The sequence below is a fragment of the Grampus griseus genome, assembly GCF_964374135.1.
Source record: "Grampus griseus genome assembly, chromosome: 2".
Classification (NCBI taxonomy): Eukaryota; Metazoa; Chordata; class Mammalia; order Artiodactyla; family Delphinidae; genus Grampus; species Grampus griseus.
In genome coordinates this window covers 156,314,840-156,339,765 of record NC_139018.1, presented here as the reverse complement: position 1 = coordinate 156,339,765, position 24,926 = coordinate 156,314,840, and the positions used below count along the sequence as shown (strand labels likewise).

At 44.8% G+C, this 24,926-nt stretch overlaps 1 protein-coding gene across 7 annotated transcripts in view; it reads right to left on the bottom strand.

Annotated features, from left to right (window-relative positions):
- The window catches only part of CELF2 (CUGBP Elav-like family member 2), a 527,424-nt gene that overhangs the window by 55,023 nt on the left and 447,475 nt on the right, over positions 1–24,926 (bottom strand). For all 7 annotated transcript variants that reach the window (XM_082648491.1, XM_082648492.1, XM_082648496.1 and 4 more), the window contains 4 exons: positions 19,710–19,844; positions 11,024–11,103; positions 6,796–6,954; positions 2,524–2,587 (listed from right to left, as the gene is read on the bottom strand). In XM_082648491.1, coding sequence (XP_082504617.1) covers positions 2,524–2,587; positions 6,796–6,954; positions 11,024–11,103; positions 19,710–19,844 — 438 coding nt within the window. The remainder of the gene's footprint in view (positions 1–2,523; positions 2,588–6,795; positions 6,955–11,023; positions 11,104–19,709; positions 19,845–24,926) is intronic.

Sequence of the window (24,926 nt, the reverse complement as noted above, 5' to 3'; positions counted from 1 at the left end):
ATGACGCTGTACCAACTCGCTGATCCCAAGTCTCTGACAACTCGTTCATGAAGATACAGTCGTTAGGTTGTGTAATGGTCTGTGGCTTAGACATCAGGCTAAAGTCAAATTTCTTAATTAAAAAACCAGGTATTTCACTTAAGCTTCATTGGGACTGTATCCAACACTTATAAATTTACTTACTCATCCACGCAAAACAGTCACAAGTGCCACTTAGAGGAGTGAGGGCTGAGGCCACGCCCTCTCGGAGCATCGGTGATTCAGAGGTGGGGGGGAGGAAGAGAGGCTTTTTAGGGGAATGCGGAAGAGGGGCCCTCTGTCCCACAAGTCGGTGCTCTGGGGAAACGTCCTCCAAGAAGGGGCCTCTATGATCCACCCACTTTCTGAGACTGGCTTAGGTGACTAGCGCTGACAAAAGTTAAGCCCTACTCTTGGGAGAAGAGAAAGAGCAGGGGGCCAAGAGCACTTGGTTGAAAAAAATAGCCCAAACCACGATGCTTCCAACACTTGGGAAGATGAGACCTGATTCTCCACAGGAATGAAGGATACTTGTTATAGAAATGGCCAGGCAGACAGAACCCTGACATCCATGTCCTTGGTCCTCACTACTCGAGGTGACAGTGGAAAATGGGCCACTCGGCCTTCGAATGCACAGCTTGGGCAGCCTCGGTGCTGAATTTAATGCCAAAGGTTCGAGAAAGGGGTATTTTGGAGAGCCAAGCGCATTCACAGACCACCTTTAAATTAGCCATCTGCCCCATGCACCTTCTCAGGTGATTCCCAGATACCCTCCATTTTTAAATGAGCACACGGCGTGCAGATGCTACCATCCTGACCTGACCTGGCGAGCCATGGGCGCCTGTGGCCTAATGAAGAGTGACAAGGCGCACCGTCCACCCGAGAAAACATGCCTGGCAATAGCCTCAGGACCCAGTGACCTTCTTTGCATAATTCAACTGTGGGAACGGGAGAGCCTGAGGCTTCCTCTAAGGAAAGACTCTAATTCTGGGTCTGGGTGGGTCCCTTCGATTAGAAGAAAACCAAATCTTGCACTGGCGGAAAATGCAACACATCTCAGCATTTCTTTCAGAGCTTGCAATCTGGAAGGTTTTCTCTTTTTAAAACGTAGAAAACTCTCTGAATATTTTAGTGCTGTCTCTCCGATCCCCTTCACAGAACTAAAAATAAATCAACTGTTCAAGGCAATGCTCAGCTCCAAGGCCAGCTTCCCCAAAGGTATTTGTCAACATTCTGCTGAACGGTTTCACTACTTATTATTTTAACATGTATTTTTTTCCCACAATAATCTAAAAGTGTTATTACAATAGAACAAGCTGGGGGTACCAGATTTAAAGCCCCACGGGTAACTGAGCATTGTTTTTGCTGTAGGCGAGTATGTCCCATCAGACAAGTTATATTAACCCTGGAGGCCGCCACAAAAGGCTGGGCTGACAACAACTGGACATACAGGAACAGAAATCTGCGTGTGCTCGTTCCAGTGTCTCCAGATCCATTCAAAATGAAACAAGGAAAAAAAAAACCCCACAAGGATATGCATGTGGGAGGGGAAAAAAAAAAAAAAGAAAAAAGGAGTTTTCATAGTGACAAATAAGGAAATCAGCCTTTTATTCTGTACATCCTGGGTTCATTTCATTGACTCAGGGTGTCCTTGGTGAAAACAAACTGTGCTCGATTCTAATGCGCCCAAAATCTGTTCTCCTTGCCTGCGCTCCCCTATCTTTTCGGAATCAAGCAAGGAAGAAGCTTCCTCACTGCTCCTCGCGGCAGGTTCCTGGCACCTGTGCTCTGATTCATCGTGCGGGCTGCCTTCCCTGGCCCCGTGGTGTGGGTTAGGATGTGAGCCTGGAAGGTGACACAGCAGGACTGACCTTTCACTAATCACTGCCCCTCAGTTACTACTGACACAGCTCATAATAAAAAGAAATCCTTCATCAGCCGGCTTTCAAATCCAGTCCCACTTTGATTTTGCTCAAGAACGAAGATTCTACTTTCCCATAAAAGATTCTGATGCGCAATTCTGTCAACTGGGGTTCTGAAGTTAAAAAAAAAAAAAGGCACCCTGTTAATTGTCTGTGGTTATCAAGGGACTGCAAACGGTATCAGAGATAGGCCTGCAAGCCTGACTTTCATTACGAAGGTCAAAACATTCTTATTGACTGCCTATTATTAAAATTCTAGAGGGATGTCAATCATGGCAGCTGCCCTGGATATAGGAATCTTGTTGGAAATCCCCCAGCCGGCAAACCCATTAAAAAAAAATAATAAACACAACTGTGGAGGGTACTGTGCAGGAATTCTCAGCCCCCCAAATTTTCTCATAACTGTTGGAGATGCCAGAGTTAGAAGATCAACTTCTGAGCAGCTGACTCTAATTTTAACACCTAAGCCAGAAAGCAACTAGGACCGGTAGTTACCCTTTGTTCGTCTTTTCCCCAGCTTCTGAACCCATCCCCAATTCAGACAACAGCACGGTCAAAAGGCAAGGCTCGCTTCATGACTTACCAGCCATTTGCTGAATGCCACTGAATGCACCCAGGTTGCTGGAGGAGGTGGCCTGCTGCAGAAGCTGCAAAAGAAAAGAGAAAGGTACTGTCAAAATGAAGTGGAGCTTGGAAATGTACTGTCAAGGGAACTTCCCAAGTCCACTGAGGGCACGTCCCGTTCCCTTTACATTTACATAGTTGGTTGCTGCTGCCTGTTAATGGGCTGAAGGTTCCGAGAGTTGGGGCTATAAATCCATGTCAATGTCTAATCTTTATTAAAAAACACAGACACTGGGGAAACTCAATAACGTAGCTGCCTTAAAACAATTCATCAATTTACTTTTTAACAACCAGGTGTTAAATCTGTGGGACCCAACATGGCGTGACTAATGCTCTCTCTCTGGAGCCTAGTAGTTCCTGTAACTCATCTCTGTCAATCGCGGTCCATCCCTAGGTCTCCTCCGCTTTCCTTCACAGCTCAGTGTCCTACAACCTTCATTAGAGAGGTATAGATTCACTGACTCTTGGGCTAACAGAGAAGTCACTGTAATACCTACAGACGTAAGTGTACGTATCTGCAGCCAGAGTCACTGTCATGACTTCATGACCAAGACAACGGTCGCCCATCTTAAGATGGTCTTCGTTGGCAGAGAGCAACATACTACTTGTCAGAACTCACAAGTATCTGGTGCTATGTATGCTGATGCTATGCATGATAAATACATCAGCATCTTTTAAAAAAGAAATGAAGACAGCTGTGAAAAGGTCTCTGTATTTTGTTCCTAGAGCTTCCAAAAATACATTTAATCCCCCATATAGAAACGGTGGGTACCACAAGGTAAAGGCATGTGGTTACTGTTCGAAAGCACTCCTTTATTCGTCCACATCAATTGAATTATAGGTTAACTTAGGTGCTATACTGTTTGACTGGGCTTATTGATATTCTCCTTTTGGTTGATCAATACAGCCGCAGTTTGTACCTGGGGGCAAGTGTGGAGTTATCTCCTATACTCAAAAGTCCATGGATGCTAAAAGCATAGATTCACCAAATTTATTATTAAAAAACTGCTATGGTACTATGAGCTTAGGAGGAACCAGATGAATTCACTATTTAAAAAATAAGCTCTCAGAATTTGTTTGGAGTGCTGCGAAACCTAACGGAGAGCACTGCCACTCCTCCAGGTAATGGTAGGTCTCCTCAGCTTAAGAGGAAGGAAACTCTACAACTGGATGTGACTCAGAAATGGGCATCTAGCAATTGACTTAAAAGCACCAAGGAGAGTGGAATAGCGGTGGCTGATTCAACGTGTCTTAGTTACGATGATTAACGTAATCCCTATGGGGATTAACATGAACAGCTGTGGGCCTTCCCTGGTGGCACAATAGTTAAGAACCCACCTGCCAATGCAGTGGGCACAGGTTTGATCCCTGGTCCAGGAAGATCCCACATGCTGCAGAGCAACTAAGCCCGTGGCCACAACTACTGAGCCCATGTGCCACAACTGCTGAAGCCCATGTGCTGCAACTACTGAAACCCACACGCCTCGAGCCTGTGCTCCACAACAAGCCACCGCAAATGAGAAGCCCGCTCACTGCGACTAGAGAAAACCCGCACGCAGCAACGAGGACCCAATGCAACCAAAAAATAAATAAAATAAAAAAAAAAGACAAAAACAAACATGAACAGTTCCCAGACATACGTCTGCAACTTTCATTCATCCTTCTCGACTCAGGGTAGTATACTACCTAGACATTACACACAGACACACACAGACACACAGAATGAGAAAGAGGAAGAAGCTAGGAATTATCTGTTTTGACAGAGAGAAATCCCTTATCTTGGTTTGATTTCTTGGGTTTCCCATTCTCTTGTGGTTGCAAGCCCTTACTCTCTCCTATATTAGATATTAAAAAAAAATTAAAGTTTAGTCAAGGTCAATGAGCTTTGAAGATACTCTGAGGAATTAATAATCTTTACTGATTAGTAAGTGGCAATACCTGGAGTGTCATTAAACTACTTCCGTGGATTCTTCCCACTGACAACCACTCTTTGGTGAGCCACAGTCAGAATCTACCCTCAACACAGAGGCAGGAGATGCCTTAAAGGCCAAGGGTCTTTTCAGAGAAATGGGCTTCCGATCGAAAGGGGTAGAGCAAACTTGGCAGAGAAAGAATGGAAGCCCTCGGTAGGGGAAAACGTAGTTCAGAGCGTGTAAGAACACGTTCTTATCAATGAGGTGGGGATGAATTCTCTTTCAGGATTCAGAAAGAATTTTCAGATGTGATCAAAGAAACATGTGCCAGAGATTTCTGTGAGCCCTGGGGCATGGGAGATGGTTGAGAAGACCAGGGCTAGGCACGTGTGTCTTGGTTTTCAGACATGGTGGAGCAGGAAGCTGGATTCTTAGAAACTACGAAAAGGTGAGCCTGACGTCAATCTCTGATAGAAATTCTTGTACTTAAGGCGATGATCTGTGAACAACTGAGAAACACACGTTTGTGAAAAACAAATGATTGTTCAGCTAGACTCATTTTTTTTTCTCATGAAGTTTCTAGACCGATAGACCAAGAAAAAGATATGGCAAGCACATATAGATTTCAGCAAGACATGTGATGAAATCTCTCATCTCTTATCTCTTTGTGGATAAGATGGAGAAATGGCTAGAAGGTGGCAGCAAACTTGGTCACTGCTTGTATTAATAACTCAGGGGAAGACAGGAGAGGCACGCTTCTCCAGCAAGACATCCAGACATGTCTTGAGTAGCAATTACATGGCAGACACCAACAGGCAGTGGGGTGGGGTGGATAAAAGAGGAATGTGAGTCACATCTGTCCTTGGAGAAGCAGCCCCGCCGGATGGAGAGAACCCATGGAGGGCTGAAATCCTGATTGACCACCAGTGTCATGACCTTGGGTAAAGTTACATAACCTTTTTAAAATTTTTATTGGAGTACAGTTGATTGACAACGTTGTGTTGGTTTCAGGTGTAAAGTGATTAAGTTATACATATACTTATATCCACTCTTTTTTAGATATTTTCCCCATATAGGCCAATACAGTGAGTGTATCGAGTAGAGTTCCCTGTGCTATACAGTAGGTCCTTATTAATTATCTGTTTTATATATAGTAGTGTGTGTAGGTCAATCCCAGTCTCCCAGTTTATCCCCTGCCCCTTTCTCCCTTAAGCCTCTCCCTTTCCTCACTTGCAGAAGCACGGTGATCTTACCTTTCAAGGTCACAGGAAGGACTCTTTTACAGAACAGTATTGGTTCTGCTACAAAGTACGGAATGGGTCATACAATCCTGAGAGGGACAGTTCAAATGTCAGGAGAGAATTAGGACGGACGGACGGACAGACAGACAGACAGACAGACAGACAGACACACACACACACACACACACACACACACACACACACACACACAGGCTAGAACAAAAGGTCCAAAGGCACACTATGAAATTATATTAATAATGTGTAGTCCAGCATTTAGGTTCCAAAGCAGAAAAGGGGGGTAGAGTAGCACGCTTTAGCAGTAGTTCAAGTAAAAATAAATAAAACCTTAGAGGAGTACGAGCTGCCTTCCATTGCTCTCAGCTACATTAAGATATTTTAAAGTCCACAACAGGGGTCACTGCTCATGCTGTGTGGATCTTCCTGGGAGGAACTGTCTCGCATTCTGATTATGGCATTTTAATAAAGACACGGGCAAAGTAAAACAGGCAGCACAACAGAAAAAAACAAGGAGGTGGAAAGTTTAGAAACAATGAAATGTAAGGGCTAAAGAATTGGGTCTATTTGGCCTGAAACAGGATCTGAGTTTTGGGTTTCAAATAGATGAAGAAACATCTGAATTTAGTTGACATCGCTCCACGGGGAGGACTCAGTGAAGGAAAGTTCCATCTGAGGTCCTGATGTGGAATGGACCGAGGAGGGAGGTGGTGAGAGAGCCAACCACGGCTGCCTCAGCGCCGTTAAGTCATCACCTATCACGCATGCCGCACCCCTGCCAAGGCTGGAGTTTGTGCGGAAACGCTGGTTAGACACTCAGCCCTGTGGGACCCCGCTCAGCCTCCATGCGGCTAGAAAGAAGAGTCCTGTTCCTATGCTCATCAGCTTCACCTGGAAAAATATTCTTCATCGATGCTGATTTCAGGAATTTCCCGGCATTCATAATGTCGCAGACGAGCTTTTGGTGCACTTAGGGGACAAGGAGCCTGTAAGAGCCCCACTGGGTGTGCTCCTCTCTCCTGGGGACCACATGCTCCCCCCACGCCCCCCCCAAGAACTTACCGCCAGGTACTGCGGGGTGAGGCCGCCCAGACCCGTCAGGTTCCCCCAGGTGGCAGTGTTGAGCTGCTGCATCTGCTGCGCCAGCTGCTGCTGGAGACGCCTTTGCTCCTTGTCCTTCTGAGTGTCAGCGAACTTCACCACAATCGGTGAAGAGCAGCCCTGTGGTCAGACACAGCGGAAAGTGGAGAGGGGGTTACAGCCTGGCCCACTCCGCTCAGGACACTCAGTCAGCTCGGGGCCTAGCTTTCTGAACTATTCTGCAGCACAGGGGATGGTCTGGCCTCGTTTTTAAATGGTTTGATGGTCCTTCTTCTTCTCTGAATAGTACCATCAACAGAAAATTCCAGATCCTGTCACTGGCGTCTTTGGGGCTCTGGTGGTCGATGAAGCCATCTGTGCTCGTGCTCTGATTATTACACTGCCTCTCCTTCTCTCTTCACGGGTCTTCCTTCCACCATCCCAGGGCCTCCTCAGAGACAAGAGACCTTATCATTGTCCTTTAATTAAGCTTCACGGTTCGCTTGTCTGAAAGATGGACTTGTCCTGGTGTGTCTGCCTGTTTCCGCGTGTGAGCAGGGGACAAAGGAGGGGAACGAAATGTTGTAATGGGAATGAACATGCCTGTCGCTCATGTCTTTTTTTCCCACTCTTTCCAATGTTAAGTATTTTTGAACTTTGGAACTGTAGGAATCATATCGACCCAGTAATATAATCGGGAGAAGTGGGTTTCATTTTAGGAACATGGATGAAGGAAGGAGATTTTCAGAGGACACGGGCATGGACCAGTGTCACTGTCCCCATGTTTTCAGAAGGGGTTCTCCTCCTTCTGTACCACATCTACTCTAGCTGAATCCCAGGAGCTACAACAAATCAAAAAGAAAATATCAGAAGCAGTCTAGTCCAAGGAGACGCATCTCAAATGGCAGGAGGCGATGTCTACTTAGCTTCTTTTCCTAATCAGTCTCGCTGTTTTAGGAGCTTCTGTGTTCGTTTCCTTTAAAAGGCAGGAGCAGAGGTAGTGAGTGAGAAATGGCCAAGGGTCATATAACAGGACCAGTTCATGTCTGATACGGAGAAAATCGTTAGGGAAAGTAAGGGCCTGACACCTCAGGCAGGAGGACTTCCTTTCGAAAGCAGCTTTTCGACATTCGCCACTTGGCAAAGACTCAGCAGAAACCAACTCTCTTCCCTCTCTGTTTAGCTTGCTAAACATCCCATCACAATTAAAGCTGTGAAATTTTGCTGAGATAAAAAGAAGTTAATTCTACCCAAGCGATTAAAAAAAACCCCACTTTTTATTGAAACTCAGCATGATAACAGACCTCTCTCTTCTCCTCCCAGAAATTTAATATTCCTATTTAAATGAGCTTTTCCCTTCCCTTTGGGTTATTTTTCTTTCTCCTAGAAAACAGAGTTGCATTTTTTTCTTATCACGTTGGGTAGCTACTGGGGATGGAACTATGCATACGTGAAGCTATCATGCCTGCTGTTACCCCCCAACATGTGAGAAAAGTGAGGTGACTGGGTGTTGAACCTCCAGCAGACTGGTCTTCAGCTCTGGGAGTCACAGTCATGGCACAGATGTTAAGAGTCAGTAAACTGCATAAAAGTAATGTTTCCACCGTTTAAAAAATCTATACTTCATTGTTCTTCATCTGCTCCGTGTTTCAGCGTTTCATCACTTTAAAGACAGCAAAACCACTCTGAAGATGGAAATTACAGACAGCAAGGGTTTTGCCTGGAAAGGGTTGTTATTGTATCAAATTTGTCCTATAACAAATTATAGCATCTCTTCCTAACAGTTCATTTACGGTTGGCTTTTTTCTTCCTTAAATATCAAAAAATGATATAAAAGCAGAAAATCAGGCCAATATTATAGTTCAAAAATGACTTGTATAAACCATGAAAGGGGAAAACAGGGTGGGGAGAGATTGGAGGAAAGTGGGAAAATCAAGGTACCATATAAAGATTAATGATTTTTAAAATAACATGTTCTTTTAAACTTTAACAGTGACATCGTTTTGAATTCACATCTCTTAGATCATACATCTTGGTGGAAGATGTAAGCCAGAGTCCTGAAAATAATGTAATTAATTCAAAAAAAGAAAACAAACTGCAGTGGTACAAGTGTAATGAGACTGCATAATATGTAATCTTCTGTTTAAATGTCAATATTTTTGAATTAAACAAGAAATTTAAGTGTCTGAGGGCTCCTCTGATTAAGCATGGATGTCCAGATTTAAAAACAAGTGCATCAGATCTGATTTCTGATAATAGCAGTATTAACAAAGGATCAAGGATTTCTGAAGAATAAATATGCCCCATTCTCTACAGCAAATTCTTTTCACTCTGAGAGCCTGTTATTTTCTTGGTTCGGGTTCATACCCAGTTCTGCTGTATTTTCTCGTGCTCTCCTTCCGTAGGGACCCAGGAGAACACAGACCTCCCACTCGGGCGGGGGGCCCTGGGTGAAGGAACTGGGGTGGCAATGTTTCCAACAGAGCTGAAAGAATTGAGGTTACAAAATCATCTAAGGTGAGACCAATTTAGGTACAAATCACTCAATTACAGGAAATAAAAATCTTTAAGAATGAAACACATATATATGGAAGATAATAAATACAGGTCAAGACTTCCTTTTTCTTAACAGTACTTTCATTTCATCTCCAGACTGATATGAAGCTGGAAACCAGGCTGATCCCCGATAATGGAGCTCCCCAAGGTAAGGGAAAGGGTAGGGGGAGGGGACAAAAACATGATCACGTGTGTGACTGCATGTTGTTCAAGATTGGATTCCTAGACATTTCAACTCCTGCTAATTCTCTCTTATTGTGGCCGATTTTCACCTGAGCTTGCCTTCACGTAGGGGGGTGTGAGTGTCTTAAAAATGCATTGCACTGAAAGGAAAACACAGTGATTATATAAGATATGTTAGGAATATTGAAGTCAAAAGGAAGTTCGAAAAAGACAATAGGCTTTGCAATGCTGATATCAAAACTCAGAAAAGTACAGTAAACACTTAATGACAATGCCATGCACACTCTTTACCCCCCGCTTCCACCCACCCTTTGGCTCCCTAGAGAAAGGTTGCCCACAAAACAAGACCCGTAAAGATCACTAAGCTCCCGGCATGCTTCGGGAGATGCAGCATTGCAAAAAACAAACAAATGAACAAAAAAAAAAAATTAAAACCCCCCAAGAGTGGAGGCAAAAAAGAAGCTCAAACGATCAATAAAGAACTTTTTGGCACATTAAATAAAACTGAAAACAATTTTTTTTTCAAAAGATGAAAAACGTTAACTTCAGGTAACACTACAAAGCCACCTCCAGAAAAGATCACCCATACACAAAGATACAGTTTACATAATACAGCAGAACATGCACTCCCAAAGGATTCTATCAGACAATACAGAATAAGTAACAGCATATCACTCTTGGAGTGTTTTTGTGCAAAATTCTGAAAGGCCATGACCCGAATCACAGACTCAAAGTACAGAGCCATTGTCTACATTTGTGGACCCACGCCAGCCTATTTCTCTTCCCCGAAAGCCACTAACTCTCATTAGGAGATCACATTTGAGCCTTTGAGTTTCTTGGTTATTGTTCATTTTTTAGTAAGGGTGAAAATCTAATTTCTCGGGGGACTCTCATACATGAACATTTGCACTGGTTCAATGAGGTGGGAGAAGTCTTAACTTTCTCCAACATTCTTGATGCAAAAACAATTTGTTTGTCTCGATTAAAGATAACTTGACCCCGCATTAAAAAGAAAATAAAAAAGAAATGAAAGAACCCTGTGATTTTGCACAGGGCCAGCTGCAATTTGGAATGGGGTCTGTTAATGTTCTACCCATCCCACCCCTGGGGCTGGGGAACGTACTTGATTCTTGAGGTATAGAAGGATGCTCGGTTTAAATTGCATCATGAACTTTACACAGCAGGACCTGGGCCACTGCAATAAAAGGCTCAAAAAGGAACGTAGAGCAAGTGGAAGGTTTTACACTAAGTGCATTTCCAGTCATCAGGGGAAAAATTCAGAGAGAGAGGGAGAGAGAGAGAGGGAGGAGGAGAGAGATTAAGGAAGAAGGAATATGAATGAATGGAGAGAGAGAGATGGTGAAAGTTTACATCTGTGATTGTCATGTGAACAATCCACACAGGAGAGAATTGCTTTCCATTCCCCACCATTTGCACAAAGAAAACAAAGAAAGGGCAGATGATACAGTACCTCCATGGTCTGAGACTGATGCATGGCTTTGATTGCATTCTGTGCCATTGCCCTTGTAGAAAATGTGACAAACGCACAGCCTGTGGGAAACAAGGGGACAGGGAGCAGGAAAGACAAAAAACAACAAGACAAAAGGTTTGGACGCTTGTTAAACCAACACAGTCTACGAGAACTGCCACAGGACGACACTGTTCTCAGTAGTACATGAAATCAACAACTTCTCTCTTTGGTTTTTATCTCGTGTTGCTTTTTACTTACAGTGCTGACCTGCTAATCTGACCACAGCAGAAAGATTTACTGATGGATTAGTTTATTTATTTTTAAAATGGAGTCCAGGGGAAGGAGGCTGGGTACTTTCTTTTTTTAAGCCACGGGTGGGGGGGGGGAGGGGGTTTGAAATGCGCAAGACCTAGTTTGCATTTTCTAAAATAAAAAGTTGCGATTTTACATTTTCTCCTTGTCTGTCTTGACTTAGGGCATCTACCCATTCCAGCTCTGTATTTCAAACATGAGCCTTGCTTTCTAAGCAGCAAACAGTAAAATCCTCACACCCAGGGCAAATTAGCAACTAGATTCCAACAGCTCGAAATGTCAGCAAATAAATATACCTCATCTCTTCTGGGTTAAAAAATAGATGTATGTATAAATATACACTCATGCTATTCAAATGCAAACACATATACCCAAATCCTGTACAAACTACTTAGTAACTGTTAATGATGAACGAAAACAAATGCTCTGTTACTCTGGGAATATTCAACTGTGTGTATGAAGTAAAATTTAAACACTTGCATTGGATTTCTTATTTGTATCAAACCTTGGAGACTTTAAGTTGTGACTTGTGGATTCTTATCAGAGATTCCACCTCAAGTGTAACATACAGAAGACAATGTATATTTCTGTGAATGTCTCCCCTGAGACCCACAGAACTCTCCATGGCTATTTTTCTCCCCAGCTGTAAAATAACTAGAAGCTACAGTGCTTGTTCCTGCTTCTTGTAGCAGTGCTGGCTACCATGCAGGTCACTGCTCCAGCTACATGGCTCACTGCCCTTTCCACTAATAAAAGCACTGCCTTCTGAAATTTACATTTTATTCATCATGCACCCTTGGGCTTCTCAGAGAAAAAGACTGTGAAATTAATGCAGATTCAGGCTGATTTTATAATAATACCACCGCACACTAAAAGCTTAGCTAAAGCAACGCTGACTATTTCACTTATGATCTCTAATGACTTTAAAAGTGCATTGATTTTCAGCTTCTTTAGCCTTGCACAGTTTGAACTTAGGTATCAGAGAATAATTTAGTGTTCTACTCAATTGCCTGAAAACATTATTATTATTACTACTTAAAAGATTTCCCAATGAAGCAGATCTAAACACCGAGGGGCCGAAGCTTGTCATCCCAGAGCGAGTGCACAGAAGTGGAATTCTGGCACCAATCACGTGAGATGGTTGCCTCTGTGGCCGGGAAGCCAAACAGAACATTCTACATCCAAGCAACCAGCGGGTGGCTTGGTGTATGGGAGTCACTGTGGGAGCCATTAAACACATTTTCTTTGTTTGCTCTGCATGGGTACCTGGTGAGATTATCAAGTCAATACTGTATTAGCACCTTTCAATCAAACAGCAGTAAGAGAAAGCAATGCCTGCCCACTACCCCCAAAGCACAACAACCACCAGTCATGAAAATAAGTCAATGCATTTTTTTTTTGGCATCACGCTGTAATTTTTAATACACAAAAACTCTCTGTACATGGGAGGTTCCTCTCATTCATCTCCGTTAAGCTGTCCTCACTGAAGCCCGACGTCTAGCTCACGAAGAATGCCAAGCTATCTCCTATGGTTTTTCTGACGTTACAGCAGCTGGTGAAGCTGACTGTTTCAACATGCTGCCTGTACCTACAGTGGCTGTGGCTTCTGTCATCAACAGAAGCAGCTGGGCAGCCTTCTCTAAGGCATCTAGATGATGTGTGTGAGATCTACAACAGGACCTCTGCTGGCTCCATACTGAAATAGACTCAGCTCTAAAATGACAGAGTCCCCAGTTTACCATCTGTTTCAAAGTAGTATCTCTTGAAGATTGTGATGATCAGTGGTACTATTAACAGACGAAATAACGCTAAGAGATTTTTCTTTTTCTTATTTTAAAAATTAAAAAAAAAAATTGGTGCTGCGTGGCTTGCGGGATCTTGGTTCCCAGACCAGGGATCAATCCTCTGCCCCTGGCAGTGAAAGTGCAGACTCCTAACCACTGGACCGCCGGGGAAGTCCCTTCATTTCCTGTCTGGAGGCTACAGTAGAGGCACAAGCAAATCATCTAATGGAGGCATATTTGAGGCCATAGGAAGCCCAGACTAACTCTGCCTTTTTTTTTTTTTTTTTTTTTGCGGTACACAGGCCCCTCACCACCGCGGCCCCTCCTGCCGCGGAGCACAGGCTCCGGACGCGCAGGCCCAGCGGCCACAGCCTCAGCCGCTCCGCGGCATGTGGGATCCTCCTGGACCAGGGCACAAACCCGCGTCCCCTGCATCGGCAGGCGGACCCTCAACCACTGCGCCACCAGGGAAGCCCCACTAACTCTGCTTTTAGGAGTCAAGAAGCCTGTTTCATTCACTTTGCTTGCTCTTATTATCTGGGAGCATGTGCCAAACCAACACAGCTTCTAAACGGAGGTTAAGAATGCATAAAAAAATGTAAAATGTCAACAAAAATCAATAAGGCAGAGTTTATGCATCTACCACGATTTCAGAGCAGGCAGAGCTTTTGTAAGTAACTTCGGGAGAAAGATCAAGCAATTAACAGGTCTCCAAAGCAAAGTCTTAGCAAGAGAACAATGAAATGATCTCTCTATAAACTCGAACCATTGCCCCTTCCCCTCTGTGAAACCTGCAATTAAAAGGTTGACTGATGCTTCTAATTATACAATCCTCATCCCATCCAAAAAATGATCTGGCAAATCTGATGACTCCTTTAACTTTCTTATTCTACCGGCAGTGGTGCAGTAAGAGAGAACTGGCCTCCTAGGGGCTCTGTCAAGTTCCCTACTGGGTGCTGTGTTCAATTACTTAAGGGAGAAAATGACTGTCATTTATTAAATGGGAGCACGTGCTGAAAGATTCACTCTCTCTGCCGCTCTGGATGAAGCTAAGCAACTTCAGAACCGAATGTTCCATGGGTTGGTAGCCAGTTAACCTTCGTAACATCTCTCAAACAGGAGGTCCTCGCTAGACTTTCATTTTCTTTTCAGCACCACTGAAAACACTGGCTTTGGGGTGGGCCCTCAAATCTGCACTTTTCACTAACGTAGGGTCACACAAGCTCCTACAGTCAAAATGGGCTGCTGGCTTCTTTTACAAACCAGCCAGATGACTTCCCGCTGGACAGAAATGACTTAGGTCAGTTGTCCTCTTCTGTAAGATGAGCTTCTGGGTACAGCAGAGTCTACTGGGTCTTGACGGACAACTGCTCCGACCTTATAGGGTCAGCCCTCAACTGTTCTAGACTGTTGCACGTGCTGGTGACTGACCAAAATGCTGGAGAACTTAGATTGGGAGGAAAAAAATACAGGTACCAAGACAATAAAGCTATTTTTTGGGGGTGGGGTAAGATAGCCCATATATTACTGTCTCAAAGCTTCCAAATACATAATAGCAAAAAAAAAAAAAAAAAAAAAAAGGCAAAAATTCCCTCCATAAATGTGTCCAACCTGTAATTTAGCCTGCCACTATTTATTGTCTCCACTTTCAGAGTGTCAGAGATTGCTCAGAGAAATGAAAGGAGCTGAACTCCTTCTATTTCAGTGAGGTTGTCTTCTTGCTGCTAAAATAGATAAATGATTGACTGGGGAAAGGTTTCTCAAAGTCATTTCCTCCTACAGACGGGATCTAAGGAAAGCACAGAGCAGATTTTGGAACCCAGCTATTACACTTGTCATTTCAGTTGAAAGGATATCTTAAACTCAGGTGTTCTACCTTTTCTCTAGGCTACATGAGAATTTTGAGAGAACTAGATGAATTCTTGCTCTGCATCAAAAAGAAGGGGAGAGAGAAAGAGAGAGAGAGAGAAAGTAATGAAAAAAGTAGAGGCACTTTTAAAAGCACATACACTGATGCCAGGGTCTCTTGCTTTTCTGCTGCTTCTTTGAAAGAGGAGCAACAGCTGCTATATTTTAACTGAAGGAAGCATAATTTAAAATAACTTGTGTGGCTGAGAAGATTTCAGCCTATGGAAACTTGTTTATAAATTCCTCTTCAGCTGTAGAAAGATCTTAATGCAGCCAATTTTTCCTCTCAGTATCTTCTGAGCAATGGCAGGGTTTAAACATATGCTATGAGTATAACATTGGAGCATCAAAAATAATACTCTAATGTGCGATCCCCAACGCTGGGTTAGTTTATTTAAAATTGGCATGGAGAGATCTTTCATTCATGGCACCTGAGGCTGAGTGCGGACTAGGACTTAATAGTTGGCAAAAATCTCATCCCTGAGATGAGGCTGGAAGATTGTACCCAGAGCAGCGTGACAAGATGCATTTAATAACCCAGGGGGCATCTGATAAAGGTTTCCACATATCTGAACATTTGGGTACCACGTGGGCAAGACTAAAATGTCACGATCAGAACTGAGTCCTCTCCATGTACGTTTTAAAAGTCAAAAGCCCTCTCCCAATATCCTGATCAGATATAACGAAAATAAATGAGGATTTAATGGCTAAATCCAGTCTGTGGTCGCTAACATCCCTGAAGATACCGCCAATTCATTTGTCAAAGGTTTTGGCAGGAGAATGCTGGAACACCATAAACACAGCTGGAATATTCTTAAACCAGCAGAAGGTTACCTTAAATGGCAGTGAAGATCTGACTGCAGTTTATGGGAAAGAAAAATGAAATCAACCCCTTCACTGTCTCTGAGTTACAGATATTTTGTTGCTATGGTGCAGCAAACCTGGCAGACTGTAACCAAATAGTCCAATCGGACTGTGGGACTGTGGATAAGTGAGAACATGTGTATTTTAGGAAATCAACATGCTAAGGTGACACTGTCCAGTAAATATGTTGGCTCAGAAGCCTCAAGCTTAGATTCTGAGAGCAAACATCTCATGTCACTGGCCATGTGTGGGCTTGTGCTACCCTGGCTTGCTTTCTCAATGAAGGCTCACACAGCGGGCCTGAGAGGTAGATCTGCCACTGCAGAAGGATCTGAGTATCATAAGGGGCGTGAAGGCATCTCAAACCAGGTTTTCCAAATCAGAAAAAGACGGCAGAATGGGTTACTGCCCCCAAAGGGGAAAAAATGCACGTTCAGATGTGGGCATACAGCGTAAAGCGAGGCAGAGTCCTAACGTTCGTTGAGTGGTTTCAACAGGCTTGGCAGGTGCTGTCCACGTACAGGCATGACAATTTCCCAGCGGGATGGGGCAGAGAGGTCCCATCTTAAAACATGATACAGATCTGGGTGATGGTGAATAACTACGGGACTTTTAAAAGTCTTTCCTGCCAATGTGTAGATCATGATTTTTTTTTTTTTTTTTAAAGACAGTGATTCTAACTGAAAGTATAGCAAGGCTAAATAGGTACAAAGATGTGGGTCCTGGCAGCCCACTACTCTGATCTGGGGCAGGGGTACTGAATCAACAGCCTGGAGGAACCTCAGGTTAACACCTGCCAGGTAGGAATGTCAACTACTGATGTGGCGGAGAATGAACGACACGTGACGCCTGTTGGGGACCCAGGGCTACTAACTGCCTCCTCTGTCTTCCTTCTTGTAGCTGAACTGGGCAAAAGCAAAAACAAGAAACGTGAACCACTCAAGAGCACTTCTCCCTCATTATAATCAAATGGTTCGATTTAAATCCTTTCCTACTGACTAATTTACACCCTGGTTTAGTATTACAAAGTACTTTTCAGAGCAGCCAAGCTTTCATTTCACTTCATTTTTACTTATTTTGTAAACAGCTGAGCCAGCAACAGGCATGGAGACCAGAAATGCTGAGCGCCCCTGATCTGCAGCGCCGCACTTATTAATATTTGATTGAAAACGCCAATTCTTTAATGAAAGCAAAAGAGTAGCATGAAAGAGAACTGTTCTTTCAACAAGTCACTGATTTAGGAGCAGTCCCCAGTACCCAGGAGTCCCTGGGTCCTGCTAATTGAAAAATGCAACACTGTCTGTCCTTATATCTCAGAACAAATGAGAATAAATGAGTATTTTCTTTTTTTGCCACAGGGAATTCTCATCCGTCTGCCAGAAAATCAGAAATTATTTTTCTGTTAAAAAAAAAAAAGCCGGGGGGCAGGGAGGAGGATTCTACTCTTTACGTTGAACCAGCAGTTCAGAAATAGGCTGCTTCTGGTGTCAAGGGCTGGTTCATCAACCAAATGGCAGATGGAATTGGTCAGGTTCTCCCGTCAAGTACAGTGTCTTGACACCCTTTCCTGTGAAAGTTTTGACCATTTAAAAAAAATCTCACCTGCAAAAATAGCTAACATATGCTCAAGGATCTCTAGGCACCAATGCTCTTCATCACTGTCCCCACTGGACAGATGGAGAAATTGAGGCAGAGAGTCAGTTTGTAAATCAGCAGAGGGAAAACAGGAGTCCAGCATTCCTACTTCACAGTCAAGGTCTCTATGAAACACCATGGATGGCCTGGCTCTACAAAAAACCTACCATGGCAGTAGCTAATCACGCCCTACCAGACAAGCAGGGCAGATATCTAGACTGCTGCCATTTTCGAGTGTGGAAACTGAGGACAGAGACAGGAAAATGAATGGACCACGCCCACGATTCATGTCAGGAGAAGTTCTGGGATGGGCCCCAGGGTCACTGACCTCTAAGGCACTATACATTTCCCTATGCCTATCGCTTCTTTCTCCATGCCATACACCTTGGCAAATGCAAAAGTGCAATGATAACACGCAAGTTGTGACTGAGAATAGTCACAGGGAGACAACAGTGGTTCTTATTACTAAACTGGCAGCAGAAGAGGGATCGCAAACATATTCTTTTGTCTTTCTTGCCTACTTAATTCTTCCTCAGCCCCACTGCCTTTTCCCGTGGTATTCACTCTCCTGGTCTGTCTGCCTATCTACCTCTCCTGGATCAGATGTGATGATAAGCTCTCCTGGTGCGTATCTCCAGGATGGCACAGAGGGACCCAGGATCGAAATCCTGGTATCCTTCTGCCTGCGAGGCTGGATGGGAACCAGAGGCGATGCGGGTGCCCAGGACAAGGAACTATTTTGGGTGACACTGGTAAAGGCACACGTGGTAAGTGACAGATTAGCTTGAGGCACTGGGCCTGCTGTTTAGGGGCCCCACTCAACATCATGTCTTGCTCAGCTTTTAGACTCCCATCTTTCAGCGAGTGTTAAGTGTCATTTCCAGGCCTCCTCCTCCTTTTTTTTTTTTTTTAAAACCACCTTCAGAAGAAAATACAGGGATCACAGGCTTGGAGTCATTCCTCCCCCTCCTAGTTTTCCCCGAGATCACCTCTGTTTCAGGGCTTTGGAGGTGGAGGTAGGTGGAAAACTTTTGTTCCCTGTGCCTTCGATTCTAGCAGTTGGCATCACGAAGCTTTATGTCTAAAAGTCAAAAGAACAAATGTTCTTCCTCCCAGGGCGCTGAGTTTACGTAAGACCAGGGAGATGAATGAAAACTAGTCCCTGGATATTTGAGGCTTAACCTTTTCTTTCAACATGGGGCGCGGGCAGTGCAGTCCCAGAACCAGAGATGGGGAATGTAGAGACATTTCTAATTAGCCCTGTGGAAGTTGCCCTGGAAACCCCATTAATTGAATGAAATCCTCTCTGCGTTGCAAAAAGACGGATTTCTTACGAGAACGGAGAAATGTGTTTTCCGTGTGCGTCTTCCCCTGGGCCTCCTGGGCTGACTCAGGAAACTAGTCAGATGGCTGGGAACACGGTGACAAGCCTTAGAAGCGGTTTAAGGAGGGAGGCGTGCGGGTCCGTCAAAGGGGGAGGTAAACGTGGACAGAAGAGAGTCATCTCCAGCTACCTGTGTGGCTGCTCGCGGAAACACTGGTTTTCGTCCGCACTCGGAGCCCCAGCCTTTGCCTCTATCACAGTGACAGAGAAGAACCTACAATCTTCTCCTGGACGCAGTCACTTCTCTGTCACTTAATGGGTCCCTGTGTTTAGGACTCCAGGAGCTCTGCTCTTTGCCATAAAACCCTAACGCCCTGAGACAGGCCTGGTTACCCTGAGTCTGTATCTGCACTATGCGGGGACAGGGGCCTTTTTTTCTTGGTTTATTTCTCAGTCAAGAGGCCCACACGCTCAGCATTCTCCCAGGCACAGGCAGAAAGCCAGAAGGCTAAGATGCGAGCAGCAAACATTCTCTCTCGCTCTCCGCATCTCTCCCTCATACCTCCCAAAGTTCCTTCAATCTGAGATTGAAGAGGGATGTGTAACGGCAGGGCAGCCTGTGGGCCTCCCGTCTGACAGTGATAACCTGGGCTAATATGCTGCCACTAGGGCCTTCTCGACTTGAGAAATAAAAGTGATCATTCCAGCTATGGTGAAAAGTTTGGGGTGGAAAACTTCGTCCCGCAGGACGTATCTCAGGGTGACCTCTTGCTGCGTGTGGGAGCTATGTCTACCTTGACTGGGACACAGAGCTCCAATTAGCACTCAAGGGCAGAGACTCTGCAGAGAGCACACTCACCTCGACTCAGCCCGTCAGGTCCCCGGAGGATCCGGCATTCTTCTATCTGGCCAAATGGAGAGAACATCACCCGGATATCGTTCTCATTACATTTCTTCGAAACCATTCCTATGAACAATTTTCTGTCTTCCACGGCTAGGAGAGAGAAATAATGAATGAGCCAAGGCCACTTCACCTTCTTCCTCGTCATCAACGCGTCATCACCACCTCCGACTGGGTCCCGAGGCTAACTCTTCAGACACCCAGGCCACCTTCCTCCCCCACACGTGCCGTCTCTGCTCTCCCCACCCTTGCTCGGCATCTCGGCTCCTATTCCAACACTGGGAGCTCGTTTATTAATAAAACATCTTCAAAGGACACGAAACACTGTTTTTAAGTCCTTTCCCCCCATTTGGAAGCAGTAGTATGTTTACTAAAATGTTAAAGTTCTAAGTAACTGCTAAATGCTGCTGTCCCATAGAGATATTCTGGGATACAGACTTTAATGTTTTTTTTTTTTTTTGGGGGTAGATGTTCTTTTAACTTGAGTGACAGCGAAAGAGAAAGATCGGGAGAGGAAAAATAACAGAAGCAGATATAGTGGAAAATTGATAAACAAAACTTTTAACAAAGGATTCAGTGGAAGAAAACATTCTCCTTCCCTGATTTCAAATAGCTTTGTCCCCACTGGTCCAGATGAGAACAGGAGACAGGAGAGATGTGAATTTCTCCAGAGAGCTGGTTAAGGGGCCTTCTGTCCATAGCACTGGCTACGCAGCCCTACCCAGGTCAGCACATGTGGTCTGCACCTTACAACTGAAGCTGAAGGCAACTGTGGCCAAGTGAGTGGGGCTGCGGTTATTTGAGAATCACGTCAGGGTGGCCCCAATCTCGGGGTGAAACCTGTCACCAAAAAAAGAACAAGGAAGGAATAATGCTATTCTGCCCACTTGGAGGTAGGATTCTTGATGAACAGAAATGCCTTTTGGGCGTCAGGGCAACAACGTGCAAATTCTAACCTTGGAAGCTGTCAGTGGGTAGAGACTAGGGAAGGTTTACCTCTGATGACCGGGGAGATTTGTTTCCCTAAACTGACGTGCTTGTGCTCAGGATAACTGGCCTACACTCAGCCTCAAAGGCACGATTATTATGGATTTCAAGACAGTGTTTGGAGCTGTTTGTAGGAGACAGAGCAAAAGATCGTCCTAGAAGCCCTCAGGGAGAAGTCTTGCTTATTTCCCATGTTTCCTTTCAATCCATTTCTTAGAATTAAAATTAAAAAAAAAGAAAGAAAGAAAGATAGCTGGCTACACCAGCACTTCAGAAAGTCCTAGCTTACGGGATCATTTTATATCTGTATTATAATCTTGTCATTGCTATTTAATTGGCTTTTATTTCTGTTTTTCTTACTCTTTTTTCTGGACAGTAAGTGTCTCATTATCATTTAACTGGCAAGAGTGTATTCTACACTTGCCAGGGCCAGTTGCTTCGGGTACGTAAGTCAGAATCCCTGGTCTGTGTCTTCCAGGAGCCGGGACGGAAGATCTATAATGGAACAGAGACTCACTTACTCTGAAGCAGCTCCGTCCAGTAGAACTCGGGGAGAAGGGGAAAGTTTGGTCTGTGACGTCCACCCCAGTAGTGAAAACCATGTGTGGCCACTGGGCACTTGAAAGGTGGCTAGTGTGATCGAGAAAGTGAATTTTTCATGGGATGTAATTTTAACTCATTTAAAATTTAAAAGCTGCACGTGACTACTATATTGGACAAGGGTGGCGCTGAGGGGCTAAGAGCGCCTAGTTGTAGGCTCCCAGGCCGGAAGTAACAGACGTGGAAGACGTTTTGTCTGACTCTAAAGATACGCCAAGGCCCAGCGGGGGAAGGATCTGGCCAAGGATCATTCTACAAGGAGGTGGCCCAACCTGCACCAGGATCTGGTACCTTCTTCAGCCCAGGGTTCTGCTCACTCTTCTGTGTTTCTCACAAGTCCAGAGGAGGCAGATGAGGCTGGGAGGGTAGGGCAGTGCTGTGACTGGGAGACCCTGGTCCTCGTTCCAGTGCTGCCATGAAGGTGATGGGTGACCTTGGAGGACGAGCTGACCTCTGTGGACCTGAGTCTTGTCATCCATAGAATGAAGGTTTCAACTTGATTCTTTTCCCTCTTCTCTTTCCTTTCTCTCTCTCTCAAGTGGTGGAGAGAAGGCAGCCTGGTTACACGCTTTGGCTGAATGAAGCCCTTGAACATGGAATTCAGCATCGCTTTCTACCCAGCCTCTCTCTCCACACTGGTGGCGGCTCCCAAGACAACGCAGAGAAACGAGGGCTCCAAAGAACACAGCTTGAAAACCACAATTACACAATCCTTGTGAACTACGAATCGGGTACCAGAGTTTGAGAAAGGCTTGATGTTAGATGTGGAATTGAAACCAGGCTTTAAGAAGCACGGGCAGGGTCTGGATGGACTGGCAGTGTGCTGGGCGCATCACGTACTAACCGAACAAGGCGCAGAGTCAGGAATGAATAAGGACTGTCTTTGTGGTGGACGGAGGAAGGCAGCCTGACTGAAGCACAATATGGACCATTTTCTATTTCATCTGCAGAGAGGGGCTGGATGCAGAAGGAAGGTCACAGGTGGTCCAGGGCCACCGCCTGTGTTGAGCTTCCTCAGAGAGAAAGGGGGTGTCACTGGCTCTGATTCCCCAGCAGAGGCTGCTGAGTACTCCACTTGCTTTATGTAGATGATGAGTTTTAAATTTCAGAAGTCCTTCTTTCTCCTGTCAGAGTAAGTGGACTACCAATGATCTACTAGGAACTGGTGAAAGCAGAGTAAGTTGAGGGCTGTGTTGGCACTGGGGTCTAAGAATTAGAAGCATCAGATGCCCCAGAAGAGGTGCTTTCTTTCCAACGGGAGCCTTTGACCTCCAGTGCGATGCCAGACTCCTCAGCATGCGAGGACTCCAGTGGCCCTGAGGGCACGTGGCATTCCCCTGAAGCAGAAGGGGAACGGATGGGACTGGCGGAAATGGGGCTGGGGAGGGAGGGAAAACTTGCAGCTGTAGTTCTTGCCCCCCCGCCCTGATCCCTTCCTGCCCTCATCTCTGGGACTCCTACCCCGAGGAAGCTATGGCTGATACCTCGACGAGTAGAAAAAAATTCCTGTTGTATTTCTTCTTATCCTGAAGAATCAGGTTTTCAAACAAAAGCAAAGGATAAAGTCCCAGTTGGTCCTTGGTTTCTCTGATAAACCTATAATGACGGTATTTAGCGAAGACCATTTTCAGGGTCTGAGCTTCAGGGTGCGGGATGCTATAGTCAGCTAAACGCGCAGCTCCCGAGAAGCTCAAGTATGACTTTTTTCCTAAGATGGATTTACAAAAAATGGAAACCATTTACGAAGAAATCCTGACTTCCTAGGCACGATGAAGCGGTAAACTCAGGCAGGGAAATGAAAGATAACTGTCACTTTTTTCAGTAACAAGTATTAGCTAAAAAGAAAAGGAAATCTGCACCCTCCATACGCTATTGAAAGCGCTAACTTCCTTTCCTGTGTGTGTGTGTCGGCACGTGTGTGCATGTATAAAGGAACCTGGATGTTGGCAACCTTCTGCAAGCCGAAGTAGCTCTGTGGTTTTCACAGTTGGGCCTTGTTTGCTTTAATGGCAAAATGGGAATAGCTACAAAGATCTAGCTTTCCTCTCAGTGAGTTTTCCCGCTCTTCCAGTGAAAATTTTTATTCCTAGGATCCCCATTTTAAGATCGCTAAACAGCTTTGTCAACATTTTAAACAAACTTAATTATCTTGAAATCACTGAACTTTTTCATAAATGTTTGATGAATTTCCTGGTGGGCTTTTCCTAAGTATTCATGGGCAGTTAAGTATCTCGCCAGTTTTTTCAATCCACAAGAATGCCAACTGCTTAGAGAAACCTACCATGTTCACAGTATTCTGCTAAATGCTTTAGGGGAACTAAAAAAAAAAAAAAAAAAAAGAAAAGAAAAGGTGTTTGCCCCCTAAAGAAAAAGTATGTTTTCCTTTAGGATAACCAATGAATGAATGAGGGGAAATACTTCACCTACCACGTGCTGCACAGGTGGGGTTGCTGCCGTCAATAACAGTAGCAGAACTGAAAGTGGATTCATACCAGTGACCACTGCCAGCTCCCCTTCCGTGGTATAAATGAGAAGGGGTTAATATTAAATACAAGTGGGGACTTTTTTAGGTTCAGGGACTAGAAACTTCATTTTTTAAAACCCCCCCCAATTGTAAGTCTGTGCTAACACACCGGTGTACAATCTGTCAAAGTCACACCTGGATTCGGGGCGGCCTGAATTAATTAACAACTTTTCAATGTGTTAGTGCTAACATATGGCATTTAATTACGGCCTCCGAATCCACGGGTCTCTCTACTTTGAATTTCAAAATGGTTTCTTCATCTTCTAGTACATCAGCAAGTGACTGCACAGGAACACCCTGGATTCCTATCTCCAAAGGCCTCGCCCTCCCCAGGGTGACAATATCGGGTCATCCTGACTCTTGTGAGCTCGGAACTTGAAGCACAGCCACGGGGGGTTTCAGAGGCCTCGAGGAAAGAGATTGGCGGTGTGTGTGGGGGCGTTTAAATGGCATTTCTGGATTCGAGGCTCTAAGGACCCTGACAAGCTGTGAGGTTGGAGGTTAAAGCTCTGATACTCTGCCTACAGAGTCAAAAATAATCCTTCATGTCAGAAGTGCGACCTCACAGTGAACACTGGCTCCAGCTCTCGAGACTCCAAAAACAGAACCAAAGGCAACCGCCACGACTTCCTTGTCACCCACTGCTGGACCGACTTCAGATCCAGCAACTGCGTTTCACTTTCGATCTCGCACGGCTGGTTGCCTTTTCTGCATAGTGATGGAAGGTTAAAAGCAGGAAAACAGGCCCTCCAATGGGAGAGAGAATGATAAAGAGTGACTACGTGTGTGTGAGTGTGGCTGGTCCCTGAAGTAATCCAGGCCTCCTCCAATGCCCTTCCTGTACCATCCACTCAACTAGGTGTAAGGGAAAAATCACCAAAAAAGGTGGGTGCTGTTGAAATCTGGGTATATACTCAGTGTGTTCTTCTCAAAGTCCCTGACGTCGTATTGCCAATCCAGAGGAGGATCCGTTGTTTGGATACCTGGCGCAGTAGAAGCATAAGAAATGGAAGATGCTAGGAGTTTACATAAATGTGCTGGAGACTGCAGCTGAAATCAGAGCC